Source organism: Ceraceosorus guamensis (genome assembly GCF_003144195.1).
Source record: "Ceraceosorus guamensis strain MCA 4658 unplaced genomic scaffold IE81scaffold_27, whole genome shotgun sequence".
Lineage (NCBI taxonomy): Eukaryota > Fungi > Basidiomycota > Exobasidiomycetes > Ceraceosorales > Ceraceosoraceae > Ceraceosorus > Ceraceosorus guamensis.
In genome coordinates, this window is record NW_020290022.1 from 170,159 (window position 1) to 193,731 (window position 23,573).

The 23,573-nt window shown below is 56.0% G+C and overlaps 9 protein-coding genes across 9 annotated transcripts; 5 read left to right on the forward strand and 4 right to left on the reverse strand.

Annotated features, from left to right (window-relative positions):
* Nucleotides 1-3: 3 nt before the first annotated feature.
* IE81DRAFT_323228 (hypothetical protein) lies at nt 4-1,190 on the reverse strand. The gene is made up of 2 exons (XM_025513872.1): nt 758-1,190; nt 4-650 (listed from the first exon to the last, which is right to left on the reverse strand). The coding sequence occupies exons 1-2, from the start codon at nt 875-877 to the stop codon at nt 309-311; spliced, it is 462 nt and encodes a 153-aa protein (XP_025369835.1). The 5' UTR covers nt 878-1,190; the 3' UTR covers nt 4-308.
* A 379-nt stretch (nt 1,191-1,569) lies between these two features.
* On the forward strand, nt 1,570-2,556 carry IE81DRAFT_323230 (hypothetical protein). The gene is made up of 4 exons (XM_025513873.1): nt 1,570-1,679; nt 1,764-1,829; nt 1,898-1,932; nt 2,275-2,556. The coding sequence occupies exons 1-4, from the start codon at nt 1,644-1,646 to the stop codon at nt 2,333-2,335; spliced, it is 198 nt and encodes a 65-aa protein (XP_025369836.1). The 5' UTR covers nt 1,570-1,643; the 3' UTR covers nt 2,336-2,556.
* Nucleotides 2,557-3,847: 1,291 nt separating this feature from the next.
* IE81DRAFT_366421 (hypothetical protein) lies at nt 3,848-5,473 on the forward strand. Its single transcript, XM_025517007.1, has 2 exons — nt 3,848-4,882; nt 4,959-5,473. The coding sequence occupies exons 1-2, from the start codon at nt 4,230-4,232 to the stop codon at nt 5,296-5,298; spliced, it is 993 nt and encodes a 330-aa protein (XP_025369837.1). The 5' UTR covers nt 3,848-4,229; the 3' UTR covers nt 5,299-5,473.
* IE81DRAFT_337316 (NTF2-like protein) lies at nt 5,294-8,211 on the reverse strand. Its single transcript, XM_025515502.1, has 8 exons — nt 7,737-8,211; nt 7,390-7,671; nt 7,196-7,312; nt 7,038-7,121; nt 6,587-6,969; nt 6,316-6,524; nt 5,693-6,246; nt 5,294-5,624 (listed from the first exon to the last, which is right to left on the reverse strand). Exons 1-8 carry the CDS (start codon nt 7,983-7,985, stop codon nt 5,454-5,456), a joined length of 2,049 nt encoding a protein of 682 aa, XP_025369838.1. The 5' UTR covers nt 7,986-8,211; the 3' UTR covers nt 5,294-5,453.
* Nucleotides 8,212-8,428: 217 nt separating this feature from the next.
* Nucleotides 8,429-10,681, forward strand: IE81DRAFT_323233 (hydroxyethylthiazole kinase). Its single transcript, XM_025513874.1, has 5 exons — nt 8,429-8,836; nt 8,926-9,747; nt 9,826-9,886; nt 9,975-10,374; nt 10,443-10,681. Exons 1-5 carry the CDS (start codon nt 8,639-8,641, stop codon nt 10,588-10,590), a joined length of 1,629 nt encoding a protein of 542 aa, XP_025369839.1. The 5' UTR covers nt 8,429-8,638; the 3' UTR covers nt 10,591-10,681.
* Nucleotides 10,593-12,759, reverse strand: IE81DRAFT_118484 (hypothetical protein). The gene has a single exon (XM_025510166.1). The coding sequence runs from the start codon at nt 12,632-12,634 to the stop codon at nt 10,814-10,816; it is 1,821 nt and encodes a 606-aa protein (XP_025369840.1). The 5' UTR covers nt 12,635-12,759; the 3' UTR covers nt 10,593-10,813.
* A 2,309-nt stretch (nt 12,760-15,068) lies between these two features.
* IE81DRAFT_323237 (hypothetical protein) lies at nt 15,069-16,288 on the forward strand. Its single transcript, XM_025513875.1, has 2 exons — nt 15,069-15,775; nt 15,947-16,288. Exons 1-2 carry the CDS (start codon nt 15,341-15,343, stop codon nt 16,280-16,282), a joined length of 771 nt encoding a protein of 256 aa, XP_025369841.1. The 5' UTR covers nt 15,069-15,340; the 3' UTR covers nt 16,283-16,288.
* A 3,071-nt stretch (nt 16,289-19,359) lies between these two features.
* On the reverse strand, nt 19,360-20,991 carry IE81DRAFT_347237 (MAGE-domain-containing protein; the record flags this gene model as incomplete). Its single annotated transcript, XM_025516125.1, has 4 exons — nt 19,360-19,925; nt 20,003-20,239; nt 20,309-20,524; nt 20,595-20,991. The coding sequence occupies 4 exons, from the start codon at nt 20,989-20,991 to the stop codon at nt 19,360-19,362; spliced, it is 1,416 nt and encodes a 471-aa protein (XP_025369842.1).
* A 1,590-nt stretch (nt 20,992-22,581) lies between these two features.
* Nucleotides 22,582-23,200, forward strand: IE81DRAFT_347238 (hypothetical protein; the record flags this gene model as incomplete). The annotated part of the gene is made up of 2 exons (XM_025516126.1): nt 22,582-22,711; nt 22,836-23,200. 2 exons carry the CDS (start codon nt 22,582-22,584, stop codon nt 23,198-23,200), a joined length of 495 nt encoding a protein of 164 aa, XP_025369843.1.
* Between the last annotated feature and the right edge of the window lie 373 nt (nt 23,201-23,573).

Genomic DNA, 23,573 nt, shown 5'->3' on the forward strand with positions numbered 1-23,573 from the left:
CGTAATCACTTGTCTCTCCCATCATGAATGACTCTTGCATACTTGTTTCCTATACTTTCATCTTGCACGCAATGCCAGTAGTACACGGACGTAGCGTGCAGTGAGCTGTCTCTGGGCTGCCGCCGTCCATGTAGCCAGATAGCTAGCTAGGGAATGCATTGACACGCCATCCATTGCCGCAGGTCGCCTGACGCCGCAGCCATAGGAAATGTCGACATCTTAAATGCACGAGTTGGCAGTAGGGTGTGAATGATGCATAAGCAACAAACAATTTGCTGAAAAGACTGGGCGTTGGCGCTGAATCCGAATCATCGCAGTCTCCATCCTGCACTGTCCTGGTTGCTCATGATGGGTACAAGTCCCATCGCCCGAGCTCTCCTGATAGCTTTACCGACTTCCCTCTGGGATCTCCTCGTCAACCTACTCAATGCCCTCCTCTTGATCTTGCCCATGTCAGAGATGTAAGGCATGAGCAGTACGGGGTTCTTGTACGAGTCGTCGGCTAAGGATGGGTGGCCGGGTCGCAGTTGAAGCTTATGGAGCTGGTCAACGAGTTCTGCTTCAGCACGTCCTGGTCCCAAGAGAGGGATCGCTCTGAAATAGGTCCGAGGTGCGTGCGTCTGCACGTTGAGAGTGGCTGGGACGTAGTGCTGATTGAAAAGCAGATAGCCGATGAGTATGCAATTAGGAAGCAAACCTTCCAAACGCCTTGACCCTTGATCCCATCGCCCTTGTCATGCGAAATGCGAAGACTCACTTGACTCCTTACGAGAGGTGGAACTTTGACAGCGGGACCCAAAGAGGGAGCTCTGCCAGCGCCACCCGCTGCTGACCCTGCCTGCTGCTGTTCCTGTTGCTGTTGCTGCAAATTCTCCATCAAAGAAGAGATTCGTCCTCCCACTCCCGAGCTTGGTCTCTCCGCTTTCACAGCAATGGCGCTCGAAAGTTGTCGCGCTGGAATTCGACTAGGACCGGCTATGTTCGATGCATGGCTGAGGGATTGCCTACCGGCGCGCTGGAAGGATGTCTGCAAGAAGGACATTGGGACTGGCTGGCGAGAATGGGCGATGGAGTACTAGTATAGACCACAGCTGGGAAGGGCTGCGCAATGAAGGGGATGTCACGGTGGCTGGGTTGAGTAGCCCGTGATGCGACCAGTTGTAAGCGTTGCACTCACGACTCAGCTGCTGATGGGGTCGTAGACGCCTCGCGATTTTAAATTCTCCTGGCATTAAAATCAAGAACATATCAAAGTCTATTTTCTAATCGAGCTCGACGGGATGCATGCAGGCGCAGAAGTCCCCCAAAGTGGGTCGCGCCAGGAAACGCACGTGGCACTGCGGCTGAGCGAAGCTGGCGGCTGGCGCCATGTCGACGGGAAGACTTGCATGGAGGCGCAGCTGCCGGTCCTTGCGACACTTGTTTCCCTCACCTCAAGGTCCCATATCACACCTTTTTCGACACCTCTGAGAATTTGGTAAGTACTGGCATGGCGGGGAGCAGGGGAAAGTCGATTTTGAAGGTGGAATGATGGTGGTGAAGCTGCGCTGCGTTGCGGGCTCGATTGGAGGGAAATATTGGGAGGATGGCCAAGATCCCATCGGCCCTGACATAGTTGCCCTCCTCTACCCTCGCTAGTCACGATGGCCAAGTCTAAGAACGCTTCGCAGCACAACCAGGTGAGTGGATTATGACGTGTGCATTGACGCATCGCCACGACCAGATGCTGAGTTGTTCAGCCCCTCGCGCTTTCTGCTCCTTAGTCGCGCAAGGCGCACCGCAACGGTATCAAGAAGCCCAAGACGAACAAGTACCCAAACTTGCGAGGCGTGAGTTGCAGTGACTAGTCGCTACCGCGCGACTTTGGTACTTACAAATTCTGCTGCCACCTCTCAAGGTTAATCCCAAGTTCCTCAGAAACCAGCGTTACGCGTTAGTATCATATGGAGGGGAGCGAGGAGGAATAGCTGTGTCGCGTCGGGGGCAAAGAAGGAGCTGGGCGGATGCTGGCACGAATGCGTCGCAAGCTAGGTCGCGAACGGGGTGCTTGGAAGTAGGGAAATGGAAGGTGGGGGGCGCGGCTTTAAAACTCGGGCCGGGATCTGAACGGGGCAGGCTCTCGGCGCACGGGAAGTTGGGTTCGCAACAAGTCTGCGCTTGGCCTCAGAACGGAGCGATGCGAGCTGGGCGCGTTTTTTCATGTTGCCACGATCAGGATGCCTGTTGTGAGGGGGCATTATTGCTGACGCGCTCTTCTTTCCCGTCTTGCAACAGCAAACACGGCACAGAGAAGGCTGTTCGCGAGGCGCGTCAAGGAAAGCGAGAGGTCGCTTAGACAGAGTTCCCCGATCGTTTCAAAAAGAGATCTGCCACGCTCTTGCTTGTACCATCAACATCGACAAGTCTCCACCCTTATGGCCAGGCTCGGCAATCATGTCAGCCGTCTGTAATGCGAACAAGCTGGCGCCGACGTAGCACGAGGGGTGTCGTTGGCGCCGTCGCCAGCGCGCAGCTCTCCATCGCAATAGCAATCAAGCATCCATGCTGCATCACCTGCCTGCTGTCGACTTGCTTTGCGCGGGTGTCCCTCACTCAAATTGTGATCTCACGAAGCGACCAGGTGCACTAATCGGAGAAACCCGGCTCTGCCTTGGATCGGCGAGATGCCAGTGTACCTTCGCCCGAACTTGAGGTCATGGGGTGGTGTTGTGGAGAGATCTCGTCTCTTCGAGCGGAACTGGGAGACGTCGAGGCAGTAGGCTGACGCTGACGTCTCTTCGCTGCTCTGCGCGTAGTGGAGACCCGGCATTTGAGAGCTAACGTGGTGGCCTACGCTGGGTTGTGAAGCTCCTCGGAGCTTCTGTTCGCACGACACGCGCAGCCGCCTTGGGGCTCCCTCGCATATGGCAGCTGCTTTGGCTCACCAGAATCCAAGTTGAGAGCTGATAGCAGCTCATGTGAACCGACTTGCCGGGCTCCGCAGCGCGGCGGTCAGTGCTTGCGCCCCAGCTTCCTGGCATATCAGCAAAATCGGTGCCCTACCTGGAAACTTGCCACTGTCGATCCCGCGACCGGCCCATCGGTGCAAGCTTTCAAGATTGTCCGGTCCTGTGCGCTTCAAGGGCTGGCCTCGCGCCACCACGGAGCCGTTAGCAGGGGGCCCTTCCAAAAGGCCGAAAAAGGGCTCAAGCTTCTGTCAGCTAAAGGCTCGAGAGAGTGCATCTGGTGGCCGTTTGTGGGCGCATATGACTTTCTGTGACTGGTGTGTGCCGGACTGACAGGGCGACTCACATTCGTCAATAAGGAGCATGCGAGCGTTTGATCGCTGCTGACTCGCGTTGTGAGAGATCTGACGTCACGCGTTTAGCAGTCAAGAGTCAACGACGGGGTGCCCGTGCAAATGGCATCCTAAAACGCATGGCACGAACGCTCTGCTAATCTCCTCATTCAGCAGCGGGAAGCGGCGAGCGAGTGCAGAAGGCAAGCTTTCGAGACACTGCGTGCCCAAAAGGCAAAACAAAAAACCTACGGCATCTGGGATTCACGAGTGGTCCCCCACCTCATTACTGACCAGACCCTACAGGGTTTCCGCTTCTGGGATCAGACGGGACCAGGCACGTTTCCTGTGGTGTGGCCGTAGATACTAGACTGATCATGTCACAAATATATATACGGTTCTCACTCCCATCATCCCGTGCAGCTCGCTTTGCTCGCTGCACCTGCTATCACAGATCGGACGGGATGTGGCTCGTTTCCGGGGGTATGGCCGTAGATGAATACGCAGATTTTGGCAATTGTATATATACGTTTTGAGTTGCTGTAGAATCCTAGATGCATCCGGCCCTTTCGGCCGTTCATAGCTGCGTGATGAGGAGAGCTGACGCGTTGCCGCGAACTGCTACACCGTTGGTAACACGTCCTCACTCACAACTTTGTTGTGATGACTCAAGCCGGGGTGCAAACTGCAAGGACTGCTCGGGGACGCAAGCTCAGTGGCCCGCGAATCCACACGCGCAGGTCTATTACACACCGCGGAAGCCTCACAGGAAAAGAGACTCCCTGCACAAGTCGCCTGGACTGGCTGAAGGACCTCTGTGCAACAGGCTTGAGTGTCGAGACTTCTACCAGTCGACAGATCATCCTAGGGCAAGGACGAGCAAGGGAAGAGTGTACCAAGACAAGGCCATCGAAGAGTTCACAGACATACAGAACTGGCGCTAAGACCCGAGATGGCTGCGTTTTCAAGTGCTCGAGTCACTCGAGCGGGGTCTCATGTGTGTGTTCGAAGTCGACTCTGGCAGCCTCCAGTAGGACGAAGTTCGACGTGGTTGCCGACGTCAAGCGCCGGGTGCTCTCTGAGACAATTCCAATCATCCTCGAGCACTCCAACCCCTGCGGAAGAGGCTCCCCGCCGGTGCTATCTATACCATGCGGACGTACACGCTCAATTGTTTCTGGCATCCGTCTCGCCCAAGAACCTGACGTCATGCTTCAAGGACCCTCAATTCCTGGACTTTTTCTACCGGAATCTCAGGCCCAATCCCTACACCTTGGGTCTGCAAGACGGCGACGCCACAGAAGATCCCGGCGCTCCAGCTGTAGCGATGGCGCAATCGCTGGCCTCCAGCAAAGACTCCAACGTTGAAGAAGAGATGGACTACGAAGCGTGGGATGGGCCTCTCCTAGCGCCCTCCAAAGCTGCCGAGGAAGCGCACAAATTGGGCTTTCACTGGCTAAGTCCTTGCCAAGGAGAACAAAACTTTTTGAGCTCTGCGCCCGGTGGAACGGCAGTGGTGTTCAGGGAACTGACAGATTTGGGCGAGCTGACGTGGGGCGGAAGTTACAAGTTTCCCTTCCAACCTCGCGCGCTAAGGTTTGATGCGTGAGGTCTTGCCCAACTTCGAGCCTATACTCGCCTTTTTGTAGGGCTGATTGCGACCAATTATCAACTTTTGCAGGCAATCTGGCTACGTCTACCATCCTTCTCCACCACGGCCGCAATCACGCACAGCCGCAGACAGAGCAAAGCGCAGCAGCTCAAGCTCGGGGCAGGCCTCGAAAGCAAGCGATGCTGCGAGTCCATATGGCGCATATTCTCTATTGTGCTCCAATCTTGTGCTGTCGAGGCTATCAGATGGACTGGATCTGGATATCACCGGAGAGCCGCAGTCCTCGAAGAGCAACAAAGACGCACCTGGTGGCTCAATCGAGTATCAGGGGAAAAGGTACCCTATAAGGCTCTTGAGACCGCAGGATGCTGGTCCTTGGAGCGCTTTGCGCCCATCCACTCGACCGTGATGCTGACATTGCGCTCTCGGCGCGTCACGCTCCGCTATTGGATAGTATTGCAAATGCATGGCGATATAATGTGATGTCGCGTGTGCAGGGCGAGTGCGAGGAAGCGACTGGGCGGCAATCTGGGGCATGTAGTAGAGAAGGCGAGATCTGACAATTCATCGATGAAAGGCTTCCGCTGGGATGCTTCCAGCATTTCTCAGCTGCTCAAAGTTTGTCATGGCCTGGCTGGGCTCCCAAGCGTTCTGAGAGAGACACTGAACAGCGAAAGGATAAGTGAGGCCCGTCTGGGCGGCTACTTGCAAGGATAAGATGTGTTGCTGCTCGTTCTGAGGTGCAGCGATGCTAACATGTCAGAACTGCTGGCACGCGCACCTTCATGAGAAGCAATACTCACAAGACCTTGTGCGGGCGCAATACCTTTGAGGTGCGGTGGAAGGGCTTCGAGGGAGAATCCAGGGTTTGTCGCAGTGCTAGGCCCAGATACAGCAGCTGGCGCTGGCGCAGCGCTGTTGTTGCCGGGCTGAACCGTGTCAGTCGGCAAGGCATTGTCGGCCCAAGCGTGAGTTCCAGCATATGGCCTGACGATCAGTTGATCCTCCAAAACGACGCAGGGCCATCCCGAACTGGCGGCTTGCGACCCAGGCACGACGGGCGCGACTATGAAAGACCTGCTGAAAGACCTGAAGCCCTGAGAGGGAGCTTCTTGAAATTGGCCGTGAACGTTAATGAAGATCACAGCTTCGGGTTCAGATTCGGGCTGCGATGGATTGGCAGGACCTGCCTCGGGCCTGACAGACGCTGTGCGAGCGCCGATAGAAGTATTCGGCATCACCCAGGCGTCCACCACGAATTTGGACGCGTCCGTTAGTGGGTGTGTCGTCTTCGGCAATTTGGTCAAGACGCCAACGATGGAGTTGGGCCCATGAGGAAATCCGCTGTGAGGCCGGCCTGCAGTGGAGAGGTTCGCGATCAGCTATGCACATGTCCAAATAGACCGTGTGCCGCGGTCACACTCACGATTGCCGAGCGTCATGATGTTATGAGATGGAACATCCTTGTATGCTTTCCAATTCAAATCTTTCTGTCGCGGTAAATCTTTGCTGTTCTGATAGCCAAGCGCCCTTGCACGAGGTGGCACTTGTCGGTGCTCGATCATCGAAAAGCCTGCGCGAGGCGCGTATACTGGTCGCAAAGCCGGTCTGTCTTGGTCGAAAAGGCTAAAGTATCTGAGCGACGGAGAGGCTTGAAGATGAGCAGCGCCTCGTCAAGGCAAAAGCATTACTCTCACTTTTGTAGGAAAGCAGGCACGATCGCTTTGCTGGCTTCGTCGCTGAATCCCGGTCTCATCGCGACGGGAAAAGGCTTGACTTGCACGCCAGCAGCAGCCGCGCTAGCAGCTGCCGGATCTGTGTTCTTGACCTGAGCAGCGGCTGTCAATTCTTCCTGAGTCACCGGTTCCCTATCCAACAGAGTCAGGTGTGGGAACTTCGCTAGGACCTCTGCCCTGTAGCCCGCCGCATTTCCAGCTGCGGTAGCATTCTCTCGCACAGGATTTCCTAGCAGCATCAGCTCCTTGAGGGATGCAAACCGAGGAGTGGGCCGCCCTTTCATCGAGGGCTGCCAGATTAGATCCCTGACCCACTTGAGGTCGTTTGATTCGAGCGAAAGATTCTGTCGATTCACGCAGACGGGCTGTGAGCCAAGTTCGTGCTCCGTCGAATGACCCTAATCCGGCTCACCTGAAGCTTTGGAAGGTATTGTGGCAAGGCATTCACAGGCATCAAGGTCTTGAAGTTGTTGTGCGCCAGAGAGATTGTGACGCACTGGAAGCATGATAGGTCCCCAAAGTCAGCTTTGCTTGCTGACCCCGCCCGGCCAATCTATAGCATACACTCACGCCTGGAAACATGTCTTGTGCCAACCTGAACATCGCCAAGCTAATCTCTCTGGGCGACCCTTCCACCCCAGGCGCCTTGATGTGAGCCTTTTCCAGTATCTCATCCCCTGCCATGCGCTGTGTTGCGCGCCAATCAAGAGACCGAAGAAGCTGAGCGAGGGCGTGCAGCTCCCTGTTCATGCATGGAGACTCACTTCAAGATTGAGGAATTGGGCTTCAGCATTCCACCTGCTGGTCAAGAAGCGCCTAAGCACTTCTATAGATTTGCTGTTGAGGTTGGATGTCCCTTTCGAATCGTTCGTCACATCCCCACCAGGCACTCTGCCGCCCTTCGAAGATCCACCTAATGATTGACCATTATGCGACTGTCCCTTGATGGAGTACGCCACGCCAGCTGCTGCTACATCTCTGTCTTTGCCCTTGGCATGACCCTTCGGTCGGTCTGATCGAGAGAGCGGATTCGCGCGATCTCGAGCCTGAACGAGCAGAGTCACGACGTCCTTAGTAAAGTTCACTTAGCTGGCAGCTCTGATGCACTCACAGTGGCCTTGGAAGAAGAATGACCTCCTCTTGAGGATGTTCCGCCAGAGCCACTTCCTCTACTTGATCCGTTAGCGGATCCTCGATCCGCGCTCCTCATGCCTACATCTTCATCGATCAGGCCTGCCCTCTTGAGCGCCCCGCCCGCTATACCTCCTCTTCTACTGCTGCGCCTTGATGAGCCCGCAGAGGACTGTGCCTGCGACGCTATCGCTTGACCCGTTAATGGATTGATAAATGGTTGTGCCATGCCAGCCGCCGCTGATGCGAGGTACCCAGTTGGGTAGCTTTTCACTTGATGAAGGGAGAAGCCTTCAGGGCGGAAGGGACAGGCGGATGGACCAGGCTCCGATCGTTGTGTATGGCAACGCTGAAAGGCTGCCGTTGAGGAGGTCGTGAAGAGTGTTGAGTCTACCAAACCCCTGGATCGTGTGCATGGTCAGTCCATCGACTTTTGTCCAAATAAGTCACGAGTGCATCCCTCGATCAATCATCCCGGCTTCGCAAAACCAGCCGCGCCCGCATGCAGATCTTAAACGCGCGCGCCCGCGGACGGCACCGCGCGTTGCGATGACTCTCCCACGCTCACGCACACAAGAAAGCAGGACGCGCCTAGTCATCAGGTATGCACACTATATCGCGCGCATCTTCGATCCCTCTGGATCACGTGGCCAGCGAGCGCAGCCTCCACCTCCGGGGAGCCTGCTTTGCCTTTGGACTCGAGATTCTAGATTCATTGGTCATCAGAGAAAGCTAGAAAGTCAGGACTTCGAATTCAATATTGACTCAAAATCATTCAGGACTTACTTTTGACTCAAGCTCGACGTCTTTTCGTACCATTCACGTGAATCAGCGACTCGGACAGCGTTGCCTTTGCATCTTGCTTGAGTCAATCGCGGCACCATGACGAAGCTGAATGCGCCAGACTACTCGCTCTACCTCGTCACCTCCCGCGAGCTGCTGCCTCCTGGTGTTGACTTTTACGACTCACTTCGCGCATCACTCAAAGGCGGAGTGACTCTGGTACAGATCCGAGAGAAGCATGCGGATAACGGCGAGTTGTTGGAGATTGCCGAAAAGAGTTTGAAGATATGTGACGAGGTATGTACCGGTGGAGGCAACTTTGGATCTCACGTGGAATGCCTGCTGACCCCCTCACAACAACGCATCCACCCGTCCAATCGTTTCAGTTTAATGTGCCGATGCTCATCAACGACAATTTGGCAGTGGCGCTCGCATTGCCAGAGCGAGTAGGTCTCCACATTGGTCAGGAAGATTTTCCAGTCGCGAAAGCTCGAGCTCTGCTGGGCCCTAAGCGATTGCTGGGAATCTCGGTGCACACAGTCGAGCAGGCCGCAGCTGCCCGAACCAGCGGGGCAAATTACGCGGGTGTGGGTGCGGTGTACGGAACTCTATCCAAGGCAAATGTAACAGAGGACAAGGTTCTTGGGCCTAGGAGAACTGCGCACGTCATCGAAGCTTTGCAAGGCTTTCCCAGCGTGCTCATTGGCGGCATCAATCAAAGGACCGCTGCCAGAGCCTTGTTTGGTGCTGCTGGACCCGAACATGCTCCGGCCGGCATCGCGGTGATCAGCGCAATCGTCGCTCGCCAAGACGCGCAAGAAGCGGCACGGGAGCTCAAATCTATGGTGAATGCCTTCTTGAGCGCAAGAAGCTCGGCGCAGAAGCCCATCGCGTCGGCTTTCGGTCTCGGTGCATCGCGCTCACAGCTCAAGGTCGAGAGCTTGGTATCGCGGTCGGGAGAGTTTCTGCGCGCACTCAGAGAAGGTTCACCGCCTCTCATCCAGACATTGACATCGCACGTCTCGTCCACTTTGAGCGCCAACGTGACGCTCGCTCTGAGCGCAAGCCCCATCATGTCCCATCAGGATGCCGAGGCTGACGATTTGGGCAACGTGACGGGTGCTGTGGTGCTCAACATTGGCACGATCGGTGAAGAGGCGAGGAGAGGCATGCGAGCTGTTGGATCTGCGGCGAATAGAGGCGGCAAGGTATGTCAGCGTGGTCAGGGGTTCAAGATGATCCGACAGCTAAGAAGGTCCCGCGCCCTGTATGCTGCGCGTTGGTAGCCGGTTGTTCTGGATCCTGTGGGCGTCGGAGCTTCAGCGTTCCGCAGGCAAGCCGTCAACGGTGAGTACAAGCTATCCGCAAACAGGACGCGAAGCGTCCGCAGAGATTCAAAGAGCAGAGCTGAAATGCGCCCCGTTCACGCCTGCAGAAATCATGGACCACACCCAAATCACGCTTCTGAAGGGCAACGCTGCCGAACTAGGTGCCATTGCCGGTTTGACAGAGGTTCAGTCCCGCGGAGTGGACAGCGGCTCAGGTACGTTGCGCGATGCTCGAGGTCTGGTGCTCAGTCTCGCAAGGCGAGAAAGATGTTTGGTCTTGTTGACTGGAAAGACGGATTATTTGAGCGATGGAGAGGTGGTGATTACTTGCTCCAATGGGCACGCCCTGCTGGGCGCAATTACTGGCTCAGGGTGCGCTTTGGGAGTCGCGGTCGCTACGGGACTCGCGGCTGCTTGCTTGGCGAGCCAGGGTAGCGAGGTGAAGGGAGCCGGATCTTCCATCGTCAAGGCGCAACCTGATGACCTTTTGGCTGGCGCTCTTTTTGGGTAAGTGCGGTGATGACGCAACGATGCCCACGAGCGCTGGCTCACCTCGTTGCCCGACTCACTGTCAGCATTCTGAGCATGACGATTGCGTCGGAGTTGGCCGCTGCTCGACCAGAGGTCAGAGGCCCCGGAACATTCATCGCAGCCCTTTTGGACGAGTTGAGCCTGATGACGCCAGAAACATTTGCCCAAAGGGCCAAGGTGGCACTCGAATAGACACACACACATCGCATTCGTGCAATTCCAAAAAGGCGCCGGTGACATTGTCTAATCTCGTGTATGATGGTGAACAACATCTAGAGTACAAGGGTGTGGGTCATGACGAGCGAATCGCGAGTATCCAAACGACTGGAGAGATACTTTCACTAGCAGCGAACTGAGGGACATGCAAGACAGAGCAGCGAGGGCAGAGCAGGTGAAGCCATGCTGAGCGATGTTTTCAAACGCCTTCATCCGCCGTTCCAGATGTATCATCATCCGTCGAGGCATCTTCACGGCAAGCCGGAGACGGAGTCGGGCCCCAGCGGGAAAGTGTCTCAAGCGGTTCGAGATGTTGTGCCTGTCTAGCGAGGTCCTCTAGCCCTTGACACGTCTCTGCTCTAGCTTCTAGCAAGTTCGCAAAATTGCTCAGCACTCCAACCAGGCTAGGCTGCGCCTGGACATTGGCTTGCGGATTCGTCTGCGATGCCGATACATTCGCATGCGCGCTCGAAGTCCAGGCCACAGAGGGGTTGCGCGTCGAGGCGGACCCGTCAGCAACTGACGCCGCAGTCGATTGGCTTTGCGCACCACCACCAGACTCTGTTGTGTGCCTTCGACTCGAGGTGCCTTCACGCCTGGCACGCTTTGATCGCGTTCGATCTTCTGAATCGGCGGAAGAAACCGAAGCTGATCTGCCACGCAGCTCTTCCTGCTCGCAGCATGCCGAAAGATCCACTCTGCTTGCTCTACGAGCATCGCTGCCATCATCCGCACCTCCACTCATGCGTCTCGCTTCGTGTTCCAGCGCAGCTTCGGCCCAAGCGGTTCCGCTAGCGTAGTACGAAGCCCAAGAAGAAGCTAGTCCGGGAGCTCTTGACAAGGACGCTTGGCTTCGAACAGCATCCTCTTGGTGCGTGCCGCCTTGTGATGTGCTGAGAGGTGAAACGTTCTCCGAGTCTCGACGCGTCACGCGAGCTAGAAAGGGCGCGATGGCTCTAGCTGCGGACGAGGTTGCGGACATGGTCGACGCTGCAGAGTTTCGAGTAGCGAGGGAGGAAGTGGTCGATGCAGAGAGCTCGCGAAAGCGTTGTGATTGCGGAATCTCACCAAGACCTTGGTGTGCGTCGCTAGCAGGAGCAAATGGCAGGCCAAAGGAGGCCGCTGAAGCTGAAGTCGGTGCTGAGGCCGGAGCGCTCGACACGGCCAACGCGACGGTGGTGCGTGTGGAAGGCGACGAAGCGGAAGCAGAGGTGCGAGTCATAAGGGCAGCTCGAACGCGTGTGCTTGCAAGGTTGCGCGAAGAACTGGCCGCGCCCTGACCGTTCTCTGCTCGCATTGTATCGGAGGGAAGGTCACGCTTTGGCAGCGATGTCGCACCGCTCTTCAGCTGCGCTACCACCAATCTAGCTATGGAAGCTCGCTGAGCATCGGTGAGCTTAACGCGACCAGCAGCGGCCGCTTGACCTAGTTGCTCCACGCTGAGAGCAGCCGAAGCTTCCTCTTCTCTCTTCGTAGAGACAGAAGAGCGGCGATCAGCAGACATGAGCGTTGAGCTGAGGTTGGAGGTGGAGCTGGAAATGGAACTTCGTTTTCGCTTGAGGTGAGATGGATCATCCACTACTTCAGCAGAGGCGAGTCTTCTGCTTGATGCAGAAGGTCTTCCCTGTTGACTCGCCGAGCCATCCCTGTCCAACTGCATGCAGACGATGCTTCGTCTTTTACCGAATGCCGTCGTGCTCGGACGACGCGAGAGGCTGGCAGCCGGAGAAGCAGGTCCGAAGGATGGGGAGCTGCAAACGCTGGATGGTGAGGGGGCACACATGACTGGCATCGTCGCTTCGCCTTCTGCGTCGATGCGTGGTGGTGTCGCTCGAAGTGGTTCTGGAATGGTGAAGGTAGTTCGAGAGGCGGCTGCGGCCGTAGCAAAGGGATCGGCTTGGGGATTAGGCTCGAGGATAAGACTTGTCCAAGAGGGATAATTCAGGTTGACTGGGCGCAAAGTAGGCGTCGATGGAGAAGAGGCGATGGATGGAGGCGAAGCCCAGTCTACGACAGGCATCGCCGCTCCATATATGTAGAAGGGCTGCGTATCACTTGCCTTCGAAGCTGGCTGAGTTGATGCTTGTGTACAGCCCTCGTTCAGGTACGTTGCAACTCCCGATCCGAGGTCGCCCGTGTCCGATCAAGGTCCAGACAAACCGGCGGCGAGGCCGTGGCCTGTCGACAGGCAGGGTTTCATGCGCTAGCAGCGCAGCGGTACAGACACAATTGAGTAGGGCGCGACAAATAGCCGCGAGGGAACGCTTGAATGCTACGGGTGGTGAAGTGGAGTCGCAGCTACCAGAGAGTAGAAGTGGCCTTCTCCCCCAAAGGGAAAGTATTTGAAACGCCGAGGTGGTGTGGCGGGCTTGAAGCACTCCGACTTGATGGAAGCGAGTCTGAGCTTCAAAGGCTAGGTGGCGCCGACGAAGTTACAAGTCTAGACCGTTCAGAAAGTGTGGGTTCGATTGCAAACGCGCTCAACCACAACGTTCGATAGCGGGCTGGTCAGGTGGAGAGGTACGCGAGTTTGACTACGAGCCATGGAGAGACTAGGCCCAAGTGAATGGCAGTGAGTCGCCTGCTGGTGGACAATTGTAGCGTCTCGTCGAGAGCAGTCGAGTGAGTAAATTAGAGGAGCAAATGTTAACTCGATCATCATCTGCATTACCGCTACGGGGGGTCAAATCCACCGCGGGCCGGAGTTGCCATGCCGTTGATTCATGTTTGGGCTGGACCCTCAGCATGCAGCACGTATCGGTACACGCATTCTATGGCGCGTAGCGGGAATAGGAGCTGCGAGTAAGCAAGCCCATTCAAGATTGCAGCTGATGATACGCCAAATTCTAGAACCCTCTCTGGGCGGCCGCAGTTCGGGCGCGGCAACCGAGCAGTCTGCCGAGTCACGAGTCGTGTGTGGTGAGTGGTGAGTGTGAATGTGACGCTTGAGCTTAATTGTACGCAGCGAGCCGTCACAGGCGAGCGGTCGCGTCGCGAGTACTCTGGGCGCAAGTCAAAGTGCGGCATGATGCATGCGCGTCAGCAGAGGGCGCATCTAGATTCAGATTCGCGATTTCATGCATCGCGATTATTGAACTAGACCCCGAATAAAGCGCGCTCTCTGTAGCCCTTGAACTAAATCAAGAAATGCCTGGGCCCCTGTTGCACATATGGAATCGCAGACCTGCTGCCGCCGTCTGCTGTCTGCGAGATCGAGGAACTGCATGCTTGTATGCGGGCGGTCTTTTGTTGCAGCGCACCTATACACATGCTGATGTACAGTATAGAGTAGCGTGCCGCTACCCGTAAAGCCACGATTCACGATTCATGATTGAGGCATGCGAGTATTTTGCATGCAGGCCCAGGCTTCTGCTGTCCATCTATGCGGTGTGCGGCACACAGAGTGAATGGTTGCGGTTGGAAAGTCGTGAGTGGTGAGTGGTGCGTGTTCCTTACACCGACGCTATATAAGTATGACCACCCACCTGCTTGACCCCTTCCGCCCGATCTTGCCACCTTTCTCAGCTTGGATCCTTGAGAGCGCAGTCCCAATGTCCCCGAGGCTGTCGAGACCATTCAATTGTATATGCAGACATGTGCAACAGTAGTCATAGATGAAAAGGACATTCGTGATTTTCCCTGCGGCCATCGCGGCCGGGCTCACTTGATCGATACATGTCTTCAATCCACTGGTAACGAGCCTTGCGGTGCATGCGGGCCCGCAGTCGTGGATGGTCTAGACTTTCTTTCCGTTTCATTCACGAATGACCAGCTCCTGCCGCCGCTCAGCCCTTGCACCTCACCCTTGGACGACCTCATCAGTCAAGGGTCAGGATTATTATAACGGGAGCGCTGACTGCTTCGGCCTTTTCTACGTCAAGACCATCAGCTCATCGGCTTCTGTAAAAATACGCCACGTCTGACACGTACACGACTCGATCGTGACCACCCTCTTCTGAAGCGGTGGCAGGGGCAGTGTGAGGTGTCACATCCACTCGTAAGTGTAGCCCGCTTTCGCACATGGCAGCTGTGCACCCGACTCAACATCAGCGCATCGAGACTTTAGCCAATCTTTGGCACACTTAAATGGGGGAAAAGGCTGAAAAAAGACAAAAGAGTGGATGGAGGAAGAGCAGCTGTCCGCACAGCACTTGTGGATCAAAAGCCTTGAATGCTGCGCTTGAGACAGAAGAGTCATAAGTCTCATCAGTCTTGAGTCAGAATCACAACAACAATCACGAATCACGAATCTTGAATTAAATGTGATGAATCGTGAATGCAGAATGCAGCGTGAAGCGCGCCGTTTCTTGCTTTGCGCTGTGCAGCAACAACACGGGTCACGTGTTTCGTGCGCGCGTGACGAGACAAGCTACCTGTACCGTGAATCTTGAACGTGAAGCAAGAATCAAAATATGAATATCTTGATGAATCGCGTATTCTATCAAGACTTCGTGATTTGGCGCTTCGCATGCACTCGACTCGCGACTTGGTGCGTGATCTTTTGACAGCTTCGGTCGAATCTGCTTCAAGACTGCGACTTTGGTTTGGCCTCTCGAATCACGGCCCTCTGTCAATCTCGCTTTCAGCCCTCACACCATCGAAAAGCGTTCCGCTATACTCAAAGATCTGGACTATTCCGGTCATCTGCAGTGTCTGCATGCCACAAGCTGACGTCGAGTCCTGGGCACTTCAAGACACCCATCGCAATTGATAACTCGGGCGCAGAATGTGGCTTCCATGGAGCAGGTCGGGAGATGGCAAAGTGGAAGGGCCTTCATCATCTATATCAGCGGTCGCCTCCTCCCCGTCCTCCAGCTCAAGCGCGGCGGAAAGGAGTCAGCACACTCAAGCGGATAGCTCGAGTGTAGATGTCAGGCCATATGTTCCGCGATCAGAGCCTGCTTCTTCAAGGCGGTCTAGCGACCGCGAGCCGTATGATCAGACCGCAGATCCCTCCATCTCGCACTCGGACTCGGACTCGGCCTCGGCATCTGGCTCGGCAGGTCCTGCGCTAGCTACCATTCCTACCACTGCTTTTCTCCTCGGTTTCGCAGCTGGCGCATACAACAACGCTTCCAAAGCCGGACTGGTGTTCATGGCCGAAAACGCTCATCGACGTCCAGATACGGTGCAGGGTTGGTTCTTTTACAACAAAACAAAGGTGAGGGGATACGAGGATGTAAGGATTTGAAGAGTATGAGCAGGCGTTCTTCCGAACCGATGCGGAGATGCTACATAGACGGAGGGGTTGTTTTGGCTCAGATGTAGCATTCCCCAAGCTGCCGGCGCTGATGAGGATCCTTGCTTCACATCTCGCGCTCGCCTGGAGCAGAATTACAAAGTCGTGCTAGCTGCTGGCAAAGGCGGAGCACGGACAGGTCTGAGATTGGGTCTATGGACCTTTGCATTCTTGGCTTTGGAGAAGGGTTGGAGGGAGGTGAGGCTGTGGACTGGAGTAGGAGCAAGTCAACAGACAATCCGGGCGCAAAATCCTGCATCACTGCAGAAGGAGGGCGCCAGAGAAGGATTGGATGTTTATAGATTCGTCGATGGCGCTCTCGCTGGATCAGTGGTCGCTTCCTCGGCTGCTCTTTTCTGTGAGTTGATCGGGGGTCACCCTCTGGATCAGATTTATCAAGTCATTCCTCCTCGGGGCAGAGCACGATGATTCGACCTCGGCTCGCACGCGTCAGCCACATCTGATCAAGCTCGCTCTGCTGTCTCCCTCTGTGCGTGCAGACAAATTGCCCAAGCCTTTGTTGCGAAGATCAGTGCTTCTGGGATTGGGCGCAGGAGCGTGCTTTGGTGGACTACGATCTGCACTGCAATTTGTGGATGAGGCCAGGTCACAGGGACAAGATGAAGGGGCACTAGGGGAAGCTGCTCGGCATCAAGGTGCGGCATCGACAGAGGTTGGTTGACCTTGCAATGGCAGATGATCATCATCGCTGTGTTTGGCTTGACGTGGAGCACGATTCCCCTTGGAGCCGAATGATAGATCGGTGAGCTGATCCGTCAGGTGTGCGCTCAAGAAGCGTGCAAGTAGTGTCACATGGCACTCCGGTTTCCCTTGACCTCGCAACGACTCGAACTAGTAGAGTCGAGACTCCTCGGACGATCTACCGACGATCTTCTTGACGTCGACAAGCCTATTATTCTTCTCTTCCTCCTTTTTGCCCAACTTGAGACCCAAGTTGGTCCTAGCAAATTTGAGCAGGGGCTGTCCCATAAAGTAGCCGATCATGGTACCGAAGCCGGCAGCTGCCATCGCCGACATCCTTCTTTGCAGACTTTGTGGGTGTACATTTAGCAGCGACCTGCCAGTCAAGAAGGCGGGGCTTGTACTGCGAGGCACCAACATGGTGGTCTTGCTACTTCTTGCCACAAGTGCAGCTGCGCCATCTGCTGAACGACCCAGCAATGTGGGCGATGCGTCGTTGACGGAAGATGCGCCTCGAGGTAGGATGCTAGGCAGGAAGTGGTACTGCGCGTTTGCGATCAGTCCTCCCCTGCTCGGCACGTTGATCGGTGTACGACTCGTCAGCACGCTGGACAAATTTTGTGGATGCACCCCGCTCAGCACTTACGCCACCATGGTGACACCGCTGCAAAGAACAGAGAATATCTCGAGACTTGTCAGCTAGACTCGGCTAATGCAGCATCTTTTTCGACCCTCACGCTATTTCGGCCTGGTCAAATGCAGTGCGACAGCGTTCGAGATTTTTCAGTCAGCCAACATCGCGCATGTGCTACATCGTCATGTTCTCATTCTCCTCACGTTTCTCCTGGACGGATGGGAAGTACGTATGCTAGCTCACGTCAGCATGGCTTGGCAGTTCATAAAGTGAAACGTGGGCTACCTCCGACTCACTGGCGCTGCTTTGACATGCCCATTCCGAACAGGGCCTTAATGTTGAATCCTCGACGATGCAGCGTCACCCCTCCGACTTCGCGTCGGAGAACAACGGGCTTGCCAGCGTTCTCTCGACGCAGCAGCAAATGATGAGGGCCAATCACCCTGGGCAAGACGACTCGCAGACCACGACGACTAAGTGGAGAGAGGGATCGTCGCTCCGTGGCACCTTGAGCGATCCCTCCTCCGATACCTCCGCCCCATCCGATGCCCATCTTTTGCCTGTGCGACAACTTGTTATAGGTGCGAGCAACAGGCCGTAGAATGGGCTGCCAGATAAAAGAATGCGCACGGAGATGAGTCAGCTCGGCTCAGCGCACAACCTCACAAAGCGCATTTCCGTAGCACTGCTCAATCGCCACTCACGACCCAAAGCTTTTGGAAGAAAGTAAGCTGCTCTTTTGGCAGGGGGATCAGACCTCTCCGAGACAGTCGCGCAACCTCTCTCGATTGACGAAGGCTGCGAGAGACGATTGTCAGGTCTGACCAGCCGTCTCCTCTACGCAGGGAAGGCGTAGGGCGCGCCTCCATCAGCCCAGCCCAAAGAATCACCGTGGTGATCAAGTAAGCGACGCAGAGCTTCATCTTCAGTAGTTAGAAAGAGGAAAGAGGCGAAAGATAGAAGCGCGAAAGACCGGCTCCGCCAACGCAAAGGGTGTCTCTGCTCAGCCAGGCAGCGACTCGCGCTCTGGCAGACGCCTGGTGGAAGATGTATCGCAAGCAAGATGAGTCGAGGACCAGCCTCTAGTGAAAGAAACGTCGTCTCGTGTGGTTTTGCGAAAACGATGTACAGATTCGAGCAAATACGTGATGGTTGAGAAAGACGAAGCGAAGGCCTGACTTCAGGATGAACCAAATTGGCCGTGCATGTCTGTCTCTTTAATCAATACGCGAGAGGGCAAGGCGACTCTGGCTAATGTGCGCCACACAAGGCCGTGGCGACACCCGCATCCTCTCCGCAGCGGTCAGCGCAGATTGTTACCCAGTTACATGTGCTATGACTGTCTTTGTCAAGAAAAGCTGAGCTTTGTGGCAAACACGGGCGAAGGGCGCTTTCGTGCTTGTGCTTGTTGCGGCATTTGATCACGATGCGATGCGCCAGGCCACTACTAGACTGATGCACGGGGACCTTGACGGTGGTGGTGGTGGTGCTCCCTCGCTCTGCTGCGCCTTTGGGGCGTCAAATCATAAGGATCCTCTCTGCTCGTGGACGCGCCGAGTGGCATCACTGCAGGTCCATCTCGCATAAAGATTCGCTATCCGCAACTTTCCGCAGGCTTGCCATGAGGAACGAGCTGCCAGCTCAGGTCTGGAGCTGTCTAACGGACATTGTACGCTTCACGATTTGTCGAGCCTTGCGTCTTGCCAAGGATTAAGAAATGTAAATGCGATGGATCTGTAGTAAATGAGCTATAGGCTGAAGAACGCGGACCCGTTCGCGAGTGCCGTGCAGCGCCGCCTGGGCGCCGCCCTCGGCGCGAAAGTGCGACGCCATATCATTGCTGGTGATGGTCTGCGTCAGCCGTGTCCACACTTCGCCGCGAGCCATCACAATTTTGCACAACACGCCTACGGCAACTCCGGACTTTGGCAAGCGTTTTGATGACATGACAAAACTCTTCCACGGTCAGGAAACGTGTGTTCCGTTGCGAGAAGCTCTGTGTTCCGCAGTCTTCGCAGACCCGGCATAGGTAGGCTGTGCGAGTCACGGCGCTCGGCAAAGGGCAGAAAATGGACTCGCTGGACTCGCTCCATGGCTAGAGCGCGATGATCGCGACGGGCGACAGCGCTTGCAAAGAATCGCAGCGACAGTTCTACGAAAAGAGCGTCGCTCAATCAACAAGCTGCGAGCCAGCTGCCCTTTCGATATCCCTCAGCAGCAGTGCCTCCTTCTGTGTGTCTCTATTGCTGCGCTGGGTAGTTCTAGACTCGGCAGCGTTCGCTCCAGATCTACGGCCACTGCCTCTGGTGGCCGCTGACGGCTCCGCGTCCTCCGAGTCGTCGGCATCCTCGGATGTGAGATAGACCTCCTTTACGAAAGCTGCGATGTTGGGTTCTCCAACTTCCACCTCAGCTCTAGCTCCCCATCTCCACTCAAAATTGTCCACTTCGCCTGGGCGTCCCTCTCCATCTTTGCGTTTGGAAGCGATGGCCCTGCGCCCCTTGCTGGATGTACCTGTGCCTGCAGCAGTACCAGGGGGAGCAGCGGCAGACTTTACACGCTCCAAATATCCCTGTCTCACGAGCTGATCGAGGAACACAGAGAGTGTTGGCCGATCTGACGTCCTTTGCGAGCACCTCGAGCTTGCACTTTGCTCCGCATGCTCTGGACACAGCGCATTTGGCAAGATAGTGCTTGGTTCAAGCGACAAGCGATGTAGCTGAGCACGAAAGTCGCCTGCATACTCGCAAAGTGCAGGTTGTGTACATCAGCTAGGTCCATGAATGCCTTGCAGGGACAGTAAGCATACTGACCATCGGACAAAGCTCGACCGCCGAGCAGAATCAGACTCAAAATGAGGTACAGCAAGCCCATCGGTGCTTGTTGACCCTCTGCGCGCTTCCAGTCGATGGCTACTCCCGTCGGATCGCCATGTTGCACCGCGTCGGTGCTGGCCGTCGCAGCGGCAAGCCCAGCGTCGGGAGTTTGGAGCGCATTCAATAGCGTTGGCGGCAAGATTGAGCGCAGCACATACGAGCCCGAGGGTATGTCTGCAGGACAAGAAATGGTTGAGATGACCATTGATGCAAGTCGAGCGCCGAGCAGGGAGAAGCACTCACTCTTGGCGGTCTCTTCCTCTTCTTCAATGTGCTTACTTCGCTTCTTGCTCGCCTCTTTGAGGCTCTGAGTCTGCATCCTGAGGAGATCGAGATGTGCCTGACTCTCGGTGCCTCTGGCTCTCAGCTCCACAAGCTCGTACCCAAAGGTAGCTCTGAGCAATCTTTGTGCTTTGTTGTAGACCACTGGGAACGCGCGAGAGTTCTCCTTGCCAAGCACTGCATGGGTGGTCTGCATCAGGATCGTGGGGCCAGTCCACACAGCATCGCTCGGACAGCAACGGCGCACCTTTCTTATTTATATCGTCCCTCCTCAGAGGTGTCCGCTTATATTCGTGAAAGAGAGCCATGCGAATCAAGTCCTGAGCTCTGCGATTGATCTCCTTTCTTCCCAATTTGTCTGCAACGCTTTTGGCGCCGCTGCCCTCGTTCATTCGCCTGCGCTTCTGCATACGCAGCGATGCTTCTCCATCGCTTGCGTCGTCCTCATCTTCAGCTCCCCCTTGCGCATCATCATCTTCTGCCTCCTCATCTTCATCTTCCTCTACGTCCTCCTGCAAACTTGTGCTCGCTCTGTGGGTCAAAGACTGGAGTCCATTCTGACTCGACGTTGCTGAGATGCGCGAGTTGCGGGAGTAGGAATTTGGCGCGAGTCGACGCGTTGACTGGGAAAGGCGACTTGGCATGCTGAACCTCGAAAGTCAGTGAGGTGGGTGCTCGTGCGCGAGGAATGAGCACGGAATGCCTGACAGTAGTAGCGGTGAGTGATGGAGTCTGTGTTGGACTCGTTGGAATTAGCGAGGCCAGGCGGCCGAATCATGCTGCATGCATGCGGGCAGTTGGCTTCCACACTACGCGCATCGCGACGCGCTCATCAAGCATCATCCGCGCAGTTATGTGGTCAAGAAATAGTGAGGCGCGACCCACTGCGATTCAGATTGTTCTCGACGGTGAAGCTTTTACTGTACCATCACTCACACTCACGACTCGAGCTACCCCGCACTTTCTCCCAGCTCAGACGCGGCCACCCTTGGGCGGCCTTCCCTCAACATTTTGTGATTCGCGCGCACTATGCACAAGCGCTCTCCCATCACCGTGCCACCACACACTTGCCCAGCGCCTTCGCGATCGGCTTCATGCTCACAGACAGGCCAGGAGGAGAGCATGCGGCTAGCTGCACGCGTGCATTCATGATCGATTTGTCTCCGCGCTCTCCGCTCCCCCCGCTCGACAGGCAAGCTGCCCTAGCCCTTGCCGCTTCGCACCGTCCCAGGCCAAGCAGAAAAGACTTCGCTCGTGGTGTGCTGCCGGCGCTCGCTTCTTTCCTCTGACGCCGCCCCTAGTCTCACACCATGGAATCTGCCTCTGCATCCAGCAGCGACTTCGACCCCACCTTCGGAGTTTTCAGCTAAAGCTATACTCAAATACGGCAATTCGGTTCTCAAGTTGTATCGAGATGGATTACAATGTCGAGCTGTGCTGGGAGCGCTCTTGTAAGTGGACGGTCGAGCTGAATAGATCCACGAATGTCTATAGTAGGTGACGCGTGAGAGCAAGGCCGCTCGCTCTGACTGCAGCAGACCGCCTCGTGAAATCGTGAATGCGCTCGCTCTCCTTCTCTCTGCTTTGCGCCTCTTTCCCCACACTCCGCCTCGCGCGCATCGAGGGCATCATTTCCTCCCACCAGCATTCTTCCACCATTCACATTCCCTCCCTGTCTCTTGTTCCCAAAGCGCTTTCCATTTGGTAGCCCTTCATTACTTCCGACACACTCTTTCGTACGGCTGCCTTACTTGGACTCACCACCAGCGCAAAGCGTGAGTATCCCGCCTCCATTGGACAAGGCATGAGCCTCTGCGCCTCCAACCACAGGCGGAAATGTCGTCCTACGAGGCTGGATCAGCAAGGATGACACAGATAGCTTCGGGCTCAGCATGGTCGAGCGAACTGTCAATGCTGCTGAACAGGCTCGGAAGGCGGCTCGCGGGGTGGAGAGAGCAAAGCGACAGCTCGGGCGGGAAGGGCGAGTGTCACATACAGCGTGCCGCGTGCCACCATCCCTACCACAGGGGCTAGCGGGAGATGTCAACGCGGACTCGGTGCATGGCTTTAAAGCGCCATTTCCCGATCGCTCCCAAGACGCTCGTGATCGACGCAGACTCAGAGAGGCGGCAAAGCAGCCCAACGCGTCGAGCTGACATGAAGGATTACATCTTCTCCCATCTCACTTGCGCAGCATCTGGTCATCCCCTCGAACCCATCTTCTTTCTTCCGAAATGGCTCGCTTCACCTTTGCAGCTGCAGTTGTGCTCGCATCTGTCGCCGTTGTCGCTGCACAAGACAGCAGCGACCTCGGCCCTCTTACCACCAACAATGCGGTGACCAATTGCGTCCAATTCGGTGATTGTGAGTAAAGATGTGCAGGGAGTGTATCTGCTACGGGGAGTCGGCGGTGCGACTTAGCTGCGCTGTCATTGATCCGCACGCTTTGCTCAAGTCTAAACTGCCTGCGCCCCTTGCTCCTCCACAGGCACGGCTGGAGGACAGGGATCAACTCTGAGTTTCGCACCGGGAATTCAAACGCCCGCCCCATCGACCGCTTTCGCTGCACCCACCGATTCTGCCCAATCCATCGCCTCCGTCTCTGAGCTGGCCGCTTCGGGAGCCGCAGCAGCGTTCTCTTCGCGACTACCTGGTCAGAACAGCGATGCTCGTGGAGCCACCTCAGTCTACACCGGTACCATCGCCGTTGCTGGATCCGCTCCCTCCTCAGTTCGCGCTTCAGGCACAAACAGCCCTGACGGCGCCGTCTCCAACATTCATGTCTCTGGTTTCTGGGCTCCCGCTGCTGCCGCCGTCGCTGCGGTCGCTCTCGGCGCCGCTGTCGTGCTGTGAAGGACTTTCGACTTGCTCGCCTTTGGGTTCGTATTCTCTCTTCGCTTGTCCGCCTAACTGCGCAAGGATCAATGTCTAGCTGAGCGACCTCTTGTCGCCAGCAATCACTTCATTCTCGTCATGATTCGCAGCACTATTCCTCGCTGTCTTTTTGTCGCTCTGCGCCCGTTCGAGGTCTGCCAGTGTCTTTCGTACATCGCGCACGCTACATTCATACCATTTGCATACGTCGCCTGCCTGATGCTGTATGAGCTGAGCTCTGTGGACAAATGAGAGGGCGGCTGCGAGCGCCGGTTGGGATCGACTCGTCGGACGTGGTCAGTTGTCCTTCTTGGCCAACCGTATAGCGCTTCTGCGCTGGATCGCCTCGTCA